Genomic DNA, 12,087 nt, shown 5'->3' with positions numbered 1-12,087 from the left:
ATAAATGGTACAAAGTATAGTCTTTGTAATCACTACATACCACAAAGTTCTGCTACTTGAAAATAAAGCAAATGAAGAAAATTATGTTTTCTGTCATATAAGAAATTATTATATCCACTGGCAACAATAAGGAAAACATAGCACTTATATATTTTATGATCGAATTGATTCAAAAATTAAACTGGTTAGCTTCAGCATCTACTCTCTACATCTCCCTGTGGATGACAATTTAGACAATATGAACATTCTCAGATAAGAAATTTTGTTTAAAATGTCCAGCATCCTTCCACTGTTAAAATTCCTATATTTGCTTACTATAAAATTCAAGGCTTTCTTCCATATGTTGGCCAAATAGCCAAAGAACCTTAAAAATTTATGGTCACCTATATGTGTAAGATTAATAACTGAAGCACTGTCTATTGTAAAGGATTAGAAATAATAGGAAATTGCTAATTATGGCTCATCCACACAATGGAATATTACGCAGCTAGAAAAAAATAGAAAGCTGTTTATATATTTTATAGAATGAGCTCTGAAACGGTTGGGATGTTTGTCCCCTCCAAATCTTAGATTGACATATGATTCTAAATGTTGGAGATAAGGCCTGGTAGGAGGTGACTGAATCACGGGGGCAGATCCCTTATGAATGATTTAGTACCATCCCCCTGGTGATAAGTGAGTTCGTGCTCAGTGAGTTCACATGAGATCTGGTTGTTTAAAAGAATAGTGGACCTCCCCCTCTCTCTCTTGCTCTTGGCTCTTGCCATGTGACATTCCTGCTCCCACTTTGCTTCCACTATGACTATAAGCTTCCTGAAGCCCTTGCCAGAAGCAGATACCGGCACCATGCTTCCTGTCAGCCTGTAGAACCGTAAGCCAAAATAAACCACTTTTCTTTATAAATTACCCAACCTTAGGTATTTCTTTATAGCAATGCAAGAACAGCCTAAAACAAGCTCCAAGATACATTTTTTCACTGAAAATGCAAAACAAAGATTACTATATAATAGGCTACTATTTCTGTTTGTTAAGTAAGGAAAATATACATGTAAATATACACACACGCATTTTTTCTATTATATGCTGCATATAATATAATAAGACCTACTAACACTTTGTCTTCCACAGTGGAAAAAACAAAAACAAAAAAACACAGATACTGGGATAAGACAAACGCTTTGCCTAAAATATCCAATGTGAATTATTATTATCTATTCAAAAAAACACATTTTTTTTTTCTTTTTTGAGACAGAGTCTTGCTCTGTCACCCAGGCTGGAGTGCAGTGAAGCGATTTCAGCTTAGGCTCAAGCAACCTCCACCTCCTGGGTTCGAGCAATTCTCCTGCCTCAGCCTCCCGATAGCTGGGACTACGGGCATGTGTCACCACGCCCGGCTAATTTTCATATTTTTATGAAAAAAGTAGAGATAGGGTTTCACCATGTTGGCCAGGCTGGTCTCAAACTCCTGACCTCAAGAGATCCGCCTGCCTTGGCTTCCCAAAGTGTTGGGATTACAGGCATGAGTCACCGCACCCCGCCCAAAAAACACATTTTTAAATTTAAAAATAACTAAGGTTACCCACAAATTACAATATGCAGAAATGACAGGATAATTCACTATCCACAAAGTTTATACTTTGCAATTTACAATAGGGATGAAGAATTAATACTGATGCGTGAATGATATCTCACAGCAGAATAATTTTCTAAGATTATCTTCTAGAATAAAAGGTATAATCTAACCTGCTCTAATTATACCTTAAATACAGAGAAGATACTACATTGGCCCCATGAGCTGCTGATACTTTAACTTATGAATATAAATAGTACAACTACACAGTGCAATTAGATTTTACATTTGCAGATTTTTAAGGCATTTGAAAACATTTGGGGCGGGGGCAACAAATACCATACCTGTATTTCACAAATAAAAAAGGTAAGGTAACATCTAGGTGGCTTGCTTAAGATCAACCAGTACATAAGAAAAAGACAGACACATAAAAAGCTTAACTTTTCAAAATTCTCCTCAAAACTACTTTTTTAATTGGTATACAACAGAATCCTTCTAAAATTTTTCTGAATGTGTGTAGAAACAGAAAGACAGAGAGAAAGTAGTAAGTTTTCAGCCATGATCAAACCTTCACTTATTCAGAAATATCTGGGCAACTACTAAGTGTCAAAGAGTGTGCCAGATACCAAAATACAGGTTTAAAAATAATACACACAGGCACATATTGTGAAACAACAAGTAGTGCAGCAGAGAAGTGGGAAGTGTCTGGACAGGAAAGAGGACATCAGAGCACAGCCTGAAAGGATAATAAAGATGATGTCAGACAGAGGTCTCGAACTCCTGACCTCAGATGATCCACCTGCATCAGCCTCCCAAAGTGCTAGGATTATAGGACTTACACCGCATCCGGCATCTTTCCACAAATTGATAATTACAGCTGTACTCCATCTCCACTGAAGGCAGGGAAAAAACTTAAGTACTCAGCCCGATGATACTGTAATAAAGGTGAGTGAAAAACACTAGAAAAACAAGCAGCTCCACAGAGGAGAAGGGAGGCTTGGTGAGAGGTGAGTAAAGGGGGCAAAAGCCCAAATGATTCGAAGCAGTCAAAAATTAGGACATACAGATCAAGACAATTTCTTGAAGCAAAGAGTAACAACTCTTTTTCAGGGAGTATTTTATAACAGAGGCTCACTGGTTCAAACATGGTCCTGTTTGACCATCTCTGAATGGATCCCTCTTATTCCTTATTATCCCATTACCTCAGCCTGTAAATGGACTAAATACAGTCATACCAAACAAATTCAAAGAACAAAATATTATTAACTTGGAATAATCAAGGGGAAGACATCCCTAAATCACAAAATATTTGAGAAATAAGTGCCATTATTTTCTAATGCACTAATGCCAAGGGCTGGCCAAGTAATGTCACTACAATGTATAAACTATACCACTGTGGAAGAATCATTGCTTATGGACAATCTTCTTTCTTAAAATGTCAGGAATCGGGGGGGTGCCCAAGATAGCCAAATAGGAACAGGTCCAGCCTCCAGCTCCCACTGTGAGTGACACAGAAGACGGGTGATTTCTGCATTTTCAACTGAGGAACCAGGTTCATCTCACTGGGGCGTGTTGGACAGTCAGTGCTGGTCAGCGGGTGCAGCTGAACCAGGGGGTGCAGCCCGACCAGCGAGAGCTGAAGCAGGGCGAGGCATTGCCTCACATGGGAAGCGCAAGGGGGAAGGGAATTCCTTTTCCTAGCCAAGGGAAACTGAGACACACAACACCTGGAAAATCAGGTAACTCCCACCCTAATACTGCGCCTTACCAAGGGTCTTAGAAAACGGCACACTAGGAGATTATAAACCACACCTGACCCAGAGGGTCCCACGCCCACAGAGCCTCCATCATTGCTAGCACAGCAGTCTGAGATCTAATTGTAAGGTGGCAGCGAGGCTGCGGGAAGGGCTCCCGCCATTGCTGAGGCTTAAATAGGTAAACAAAGCACCCAGGAAGCTCGAATTGGGTGGAGCCCACCGCAGCTCAAGGAGGCCTGCCTGCCTCTATAGACTCCACCTCTGGGGACAGGGCATAGCTAAACAAAAAGCAGCAGAAACCTCGGCAGATGTAAATGTCCCTGTCTGACAGCTTTGAAGAGAGCAGTGGTTCTCCCAGCATGGAGGTTGAGATCTGAGAACGGACAGACTGCCTGCTCAGGTTGGTCGTACCCTGAGTAGCCTAACTGGGAGACATCCCCCACTAGGTGCAGACCAACACCTCACACCTCACACTGCTGGGTACACCTCTGAGACGAAGCTTCCAGAGTAAGAATCAGACACCAACACTCGCTTTTTAGCAATATTCTATCTTCTGCAGCCTCTGCTGCTGATACCCAGGCTAACAGGGTCTGAAGTGGACCTCAAGCAAACTCCAACAGACCTACAGCTGAGGGTGCTGACTGTTAGAAGGAAAACTAACAAACAGAAAGGACACCCACACAAAAACGCCGTCAGTACGTCACCATCATCAAAGAACAAAGGCAGATAAAACCACAAGGATGGGGAAAAAGCAGTGAAGAAAAGCTAGAAATTCAAAAAATCAGCACGCATCTCACCCTCCAAAGGAACGCAGCTCATCGCCAGCAACGGAACAAAGCTGGACGGAGAATGACTTTGATGAGTTGAGAGAAGAAGGCTTCAGTCAATCAAACTTCTCAGAGCTAAAGTAGGAACTACGTAACCAGTGCAAAGAAACTAAAAACCTTCAATAAAGAATGGATGAATGGATAACTAGAATAATCAATGCAGACAAGACCTTAAAAGAACTGATAGAGATGAAAACCATGACACGAGAACTATGTGACAAATGCACAAGCTTCAGTAACTGACTCGATCAACTGGAAGAAAGAGTATCAGTGATTGAAGATAAAATGAATGAAATGAAGCGAGAAGTGTAGAGAAAAAAGAGTAAAAACAAATGAACAAAGCCTCCAAGAAATATGGGATTACATGAAAAGACCAAATCTATGTCTGATTGGTGTGCCTGAAAGTGAGGGGGAAAATAGAACCAAGTTGGAAAACACTCTGCAGGATATCATCCAGGAGAACTTCCCCAACCTAGTAAGGCAGGCCAACATTCAAATTCAGGAAATACAGAGAACGCCACAAAGACACTCCTTGAGAAGAGCAACTCCAAGACACATAATTGTCAGATTCACCAAAGTTGAAATGAAGGAAAAAACGTTAAGGGCAGCCAGAGAGAAAGGACGGGTTACACACAAAGGGAAGCCCATCAGAATAACAGCAGATCTCTCGGCAGAAACTCTACAAGCCAGAAAAGAGTGGGGGCCAATAGACAATATTCTTAAAGAAAAGAATTTTCAACCCAGAATTTCATATCCAGCCAAGAAGAAATAAAATCCTTTACAGATAAGCAAATGCTTAGAGATTGTCACCACCAGGCCTGCCCTACAAGAGATCCTGAAGGAAGCACTAAACATGGAAAGGAAAAACTGGTACCAGCCATTGCAAAAATATGCCAAAATGTAAAGACCATAGATGTTAGGAAGCAACTGCATCAACTAACGAGCAAAATAACCATAAAATATCATAATGACAGGATCAAGTTTACATATAACAATATTAACCTTAAATGTAAATGGATTAAATGGTCCAATTAAAAGACATAGACTGGAAAATTGGATAAAGAGTCAAGACCCATCACTTTGCTGTATTCAGGAGACCCATCTCACATGCAGAGACACATATAGGCTCAAAATACAGCGATGGAGGAAGATCTACCAAGCAAATGGAAAACCAAAAAAGCAGGGGTTGCAATCCTAGTCTCTGATAAAACAGACTTTAAACCATCAAAGATCAAAAGAGACAAAGAAGGCCATTACATAATGGTAAAGGGATCAATTCAACAGGAAGAGCTAACTATCATAAATATATATGCACCCAATATAGGAGCACCCAGATTCATAAAGCAAGTCCTTAGAGACTTACAAAGAGACTTAGACTCCCATACAATAATAATGGGAGATTATAACACCCCACTATCAACATTAGACAGATCAACGAGACAGAAAGTTAACAAGGATATCCAGGAATTGAACTCATCTCTGCACCAAGCGGACCTAATAGACATCTACAAAACTCTCCACCCCAAATCAACAGAATATACATTCTTCTCAGCACCACATCGCACTTATTCCAAAATTGACCACACAGTTGGAAGTAAAGCACTCCTCAGCAAATGTACAAGAACAGAAATTATAACAAACTGTCTCTCAGACCACAGTGCTATCAAACTAGAATTCAGGACTAAGAAACTCAATCAAAACCACTCAACTACATGGAAACTGAACAACCTGCTCCTGAATGACTACCGGGTACATAACAAAATGAAGGCAGAAATAAAGATGTTCTTTGAAACCAATGAGAACAAAGATACAACATACCAGCATCTCTGGGACACATTTAAAGCAGTGTGGAGAGGGAAATTTATAGCACTAAATGCCCACAATAGAAAGCTGGAAAGATCAAAAATTGACACACTAACATCACAATTAAAAGAACTAGAGAAGCAAGAGCAAACACATTCAAAAGCTAGCAGAAGGCAGGAAATAACTAAGATCAGAGCAGAACTGAAGGAGACAGAGACACAAAAAACCCTCCAAAAAAATAAATGAATCCAGGAGCTGGTTTTTTGAAAAGATAAACAAAATTAATAGACCGCTAGCAAGACTAATAAAGAAGAAAAGAGAGAAGAATCAAATAGACGCAATAAAAAAATGATAAAGGGGATATCACCCCCGACCCCATAGAAACACAAACTACCATCAGAGAATACTATAAACACTTCTACGCAAATAAACTAGAAAACCTGGAAGAAATGGATAATTTCCTGGACACTTACACTCTCCCAAGACTAAACCAGGAAGAAGTTGAATCCCTGAACAGACCAATAGCGGGCTCTGAAATTGAGGCAATAATTAATAGCCTACCAACCAAAAAAAGTTCAGGACCAGACGGATTCACAGCCGAATTCTACCAGAAGTACAAGGAGGAGCTGGTACCATTCCTTCTGAAACTATTCCAATCAATAGAAAAAGAGGGAATCCTCCCTAACTCATTTTATGAGGCCAACATCATCCTGATACCAAAGCCTGGCAGAGACACAACCAAAAAAAAGGGAATTTTAGACCAATATCCCTGATGAACATCTACGCAAAAATCCTCAAAAAATACAGGCAAACCGAATCCAGCAGCACATCAAAAAGCTTATCCACCATGATCAAGTGGGCTTCATCCCTGGGATGCAAGGCTGGTTCAACATATGCAAATCAATAAACATAATCCAGCATATAAACAGAACCAAAGACAAAAACCACATGATTATTCCAATAGATGTTTCCAGAAAAGGCCTTTGACAAAATTCAACAGCCCTTCATGCTAAAAACGCTCAATAAATTCAGTATTGATGGAACGTACCTCAAAATAATAAGAGCTATTTATGACAAACCCACAGCCAATATCATACTGAATGAGCAAAAACTGGAAAAATTCCCTTTGAAAACTGGCACAAGACAGGGATGCCCTCTCTCACCACTCCTATTCAACATAGTGTTGGAAGTTCTGGCCAGGGCAATCAGGCAAGAGAAAGAAATCAAGAATATTCAGTTAGGAAAAGAAGAAGTTAAATTGTCCCTGTTTGCAGATGACATGATTATATATTTAGAAAACCCCATTGTCTCAGCCCAAAATCTCCTTAAGCTGATAAGCAACTTCAGCAAAGTGTCAGGATACAAAATTAATGTGCAAAAATCACAAGCATTCTTATACACCAGTAACAGACAAACAGAGAGCCAAATCAGGAATGAACTCCCATTCACAATTGCTTCAAAGAGAATAAAATACCTAGGAATCCAACTAACAAAGGATGTAAAGGACCTCTTCAAGAAGAACTACAAACCACTGCTCAGTGAAACAAAAGAGGACACAAACAAATGGAAGAACATACCACGCTCATGGATAGGAAGAATCAATATTGTGAAAATGGCCATACTGCCCAAGGTAATTTATAGATTCAATGCCATCCCCATTAAACTGCCAATGACTTTCTTCACAGAATTGGAAAAAACTACTTTAAAGTTCATATGGAACCAAAAAAGAGCCCACATTGCCAAGACAATCGTAAGTCAAAAGAACAAAGCTGGAGGCATTACGCTACCTGACTTCAAACTATCCTACAAGGCTACAGTAACCAAAACAGCATGGTACTGGTACCAAAACAGAGATATAGACCAATGGAACAGAACAGAGTCCTCAGAAATAATACCACACATCTACAGCCATCTGATCTTTGACAAACCTGAGAGAAACAAGAAATGGGGAAAGGATTCCCTATTTAATAAATGGTGCTGGGAAAATTGGCTAGCCATAAGTAGAAAGCTGAAACTGGATCCTTTCCTTACTCCTTATATGAAAATTAATTCAAAATGGATTAGAGACTTAAATGTTAGACCTAAAACCATAAAAACCCTAGAAAAAAGCCTAGGTAATACCATTCAGGACATAGGCATGGGCAAGGACTTCATGTCCAAAACACCAAAAGCAACGGCAACAAAGCCAAAATTGACAAATGGGATCTAATTAAACTAAAGAGCTTCTGCACAGCAAAAGAAACTACCATCAGAGTGAACAGGCAACCTACAGAATGGGAGAAAATTTTTGCAATCTACTCATCGGACAAAGGGCTAATATCCAGAACCTACAAAGAACTCAAACAAATTTACAAGAAAAAAACAAACAACCCCATCAAAAAGTAGGCAAAGGATATGAACAGACACTTCTCAAAAGAAGACATTCATACAGCCAACAGACACAAGAAAAAATGCTCATCATCAGTAGCCATCAGAGAAATGCCAATCAAAACCACAATGAGATACCATCTCACACCAGTTACAATGGCAATCATTAAAAAGTCAGGAAACAACAGGTGCTGGAGAGGATGTGGAGAAATAGGAACACTTTTACACTGTTGGTAGGACTGTAAACTAGTTCAACCATTGTGAAAAACAGTATGGCGATTCCTCAAGGATCTAGAACTAGAAATACCATTTGACCCAGCCATCCCATTACTGGGGATATACCCAAAGGATATAAATCATGCTGCTATAAAGACACATGCACACGTATGTTTATTGCAGCACTATTCACAACAGCAAAGACTTGGAATCTACCCAAATGTCCATCAGTGACAGACTGGATTAAGAAAATGTGGCACATATACACCATGGAATACTACGCAGTCATAAAAAAGGATGAGTTCGTGTCCTTTGTAGGGACATGGATGCAGCTGGAAACCATCATTCTTAGCAAACTATCACAAGAACAGAAAACCAAACACCGCATGTTCTCACTCATAGGTGGGAATTCAACGAGATCACTTGGACACAGGAAGGGAAACATCACACACCGGGGCCTATTGTGGGGAGCGGGGAGGTGGGAGGGATAGCATTAGGAGATATACCTAATGTAAATGATGAGTTAGTGGGTGCAGCACACCAACATGGCACATGTATACATATGTAACAAACCTGCACATTGTGCACATGTACCCTAGGACTTAAAGTATAATAATAATAATTTTAAAAAAAAGGTTGCACGGAAAATGTTTGTTGAATGATTACCAATAACGAAGTTTTATTATCATTTTTATCCAAGGGCACTGTATTTCATTACGTCTATACCCACTCCTGTGTTTATTTTTGGGGTTTGTGTGACAGTATTATGTTCTTTGAAAACTAAATAAGAAAAAATTTGAAAAAATAAATATTTTCAGTGGGCTAAAAAAAAAAAAAAAGTCAGGAATCTGCATTGCATTTTTGAATTATAAACTATTTAGCTATGTTCATCTTAAAAAGAGCAACAACAAATTTAAGTAGAGCCCCAAAACTTAAGTACTACAAATGACCACAAATTCCAAAACTGTAGGATTTAAATTAACATGATCTTTTCATATCTGAAACAGCAACTGCATGACATTTTAAGAGCAAGAAAAACAACTGGCAAGTAGGATGAATGCTGACTCTTAATAGAGATTTAGTGAATTTTTTGTCCTAAAAACTTAAATCATTAACTGATTTAAATCATAAATGTCAGTTATGATTAAAACTTAAATCATAACTGACCAAACACTGAGGAAAATGTACCTGGTTGATGGAATCAGATTGAGTATCCCATTGAGAACATAGCTGAACTCTGCATGATCCTGAGCAACGAGTGCCACCAGACCTTCACAGCAGGCTGTTCGAACCACTACATTGTCACTGCAACACTTCTCCCACAGCAAGTTCAAAGCAGGAGTCTGAAACCAAACCAGTGATTAGAAGACAATTCTGATGAACAGCAAACATACACACACCTTCGGTCATTCATCAATGAGTAATTTGTTCACAGTAGGCTAGCTTTCCTTTATAAAGATGATGCTCTTGTCACTCTGTTCCTAGAATAAAATGAAGTCAATTTTCCAAGAGAGGTAATGGAGGTAACAGCAACTCTCTCTCACCTGGCATCATCGCTGTAAAACAAGGCTGGCTGCAGGCAGAGGTATGACCCGAGTTCAAGCGACACAACAAAGCTGAGACTTGGCTCTAGCACGCTGCTCTAACCAAACAATTTAACCAGACACTAATAGTATCAGTATATCAGTTAGTCTAAGTCGAACTCCAAATAATATTTATGCCATAAGCCTTCAATTACAATAACAGTCATTTTCAGAAAATGTTCCTGCTCTCCTACCACCAACCTCTATCACCTACATATACCTCACCACCACCCACAATGCCCCTGCCACAATTTCTTGAATTCTAATATGGGCCCAGATATAAGAGACAGAAGTAAGACAGGCAACCAGCAAGCTGCTCATTCCATGGCTAACAAAAAAAAAAAAAAGCCTAGGAAAACTGCTTGCCCAAGAAGGAAACTGACTTTTCCCCCCTCACACTGTGACTCTGTCTTCATTGATAGAAAAGCATGAGAAGGACATATAAGTAAATATAAGTTTTCATTTTAGAACGTGTTGCGGGAAGTCAGGGGCCCCGAACAGAGACATTGAGACATGAGAATTGCTTGAATCCAGGAGGCAGAAGTTACAGTGAGCTGAGATCGCGCCACTGCACTCCAGGCTGGACAACAGAGCCAGACTCTGTCTCCAAAAAAAAAAAAAGAAAAGAAAATCAACATCATTTGTACCCATTTTCCCTCTGTAGCTGGCTGAGAATCTATTCTATCTTAGCATCCCACTATTAAAATAACAATACAGTTAACAATCACTACAGGAAGGAAATATTTATATTCTACTTCTCCTTTTATTCAGAAAGACATCGTGTTCAACTGTACTGACAATATCAAAGGGTTCTAAATACCATCACTCTATTATTACACCAGAAAAACAAAACAAACAAATAAATAAACTGCTGCCTCAGGTAAGACTGTGTAAGCATTCATTTTTAGTAGAGGAGGAAACAGTTACAGGTATTTGACATTCAATAAATCCTGGCAGTTTAAGTAAAACCACTAGATCTTCTCAAAGTACACAATGTGATTATAGGCAGGATTAAGATCAGAGTTCTCAGAAAACCTAATTTATATGACTACATACAAACACCAGACAAATGCCAATTAGTGAAGTGTGTCCTACACTTACTTCAACATGTCTGCAGAAGCAATAAAGAAATGTAACTTGGAGCAGCTAATCAAAAAGAATGTGAGAAAAAGGAAATCAATTTATTTCTGCTGTGAAAAAAAAGAATCTTATTTCCATCACTTATGTTCCCTATAGAGGACACCTGAGAACACCTCTCTTAAGAAGAGTTTCCCAACTAGCAGGTCAAAATACACAATGTTGATCAAACAAACCCCAAGTGGTATATCTCAGTAAGCTGGCACTGCTTCAACTCTGAGCATTTACCTGCTGTTTGTGTAAGATGGAATTTTTCAGCTTTGACTGTCAATGTATGACCTTTCCAACCAAGAACTCACAGCTGGGGCTGAGCTGAAGCATGAGAAATCTACATCCAAACAGAGCCACTCTGTTCATTCTCTTCATTACCCAAATGATTTCCTCAGAGATAACTCTATCAATCTTCTCTAAAGCATGCCTTCTCTCATTCCATCCATATTGTTTTTCATCAATAGTCGTAAGAATACTCCTCTCCAGCCCCTCCCTCCATTTCTCATTCCTAGAGTGTGTTTTAATAAATTTAAAACTTTTTTATTGCTATACACTAAAAAGACAAACAAATTATCAAAAAAGGCAATGAAGTTCTCACAGTTCAAAAACATTTCTGCTGTAATCTGAACTATCAGGGAAACAAGACAGGTGCATATGTGATCCAGCTAGTAGCAATCTTATCTGAAGAAAATTGAAGCATAAAGTTAAACACAGACCTGATTTGTAGATTGGTGAATCTTTTCTGAAAAACCATTTTCCTTTAGGACTGCAGCAATAAGATGACCCACAGCCTAAAAAACAAATAAAATTAATGAACACAGTCCCTTAGAAGTTAT

At 39.1% G+C, this 12,087-nt stretch overlaps 1 protein-coding gene across 5 annotated transcripts in view; it reads right to left on the bottom strand.

Moving 5' to 3' along the window:
• The window catches only part of LOC105465882 (focadhesin), a 316,678-nt gene that overhangs the window by 268,414 nt on the left and 36,177 nt on the right, over positions 1 to 12,087 (bottom strand). For all 5 annotated transcript variants that reach the window (XM_071077854.1, XM_011714536.3, XM_071077856.1 and 2 more), the window contains exons 3-4: positions 11,968 to 12,042; positions 9,729 to 9,883 (exon numbers count right to left, since the gene is read on the bottom strand). In XM_071077854.1, the coding sequence (XP_070933955.1) occupies positions 9,729 to 9,883; positions 11,968 to 12,042 (230 nt within the window). The remainder of the gene's footprint in view (positions 1 to 9,728; positions 9,884 to 11,967; positions 12,043 to 12,087) is intronic.

The sequence above is a fragment of the Macaca nemestrina genome, chromosome 14 (genome assembly GCF_043159975.1).
Source record: "Macaca nemestrina isolate mMacNem1 chromosome 14, mMacNem.hap1, whole genome shotgun sequence".
NCBI lineage: Eukaryota > Metazoa > Chordata > Mammalia > Primates > Cercopithecidae > Macaca > Macaca nemestrina.
The sequence above is the reverse complement of the archived record's forward strand: the minus strand, read 5'-3'. Positions and strand labels throughout refer to the sequence as shown.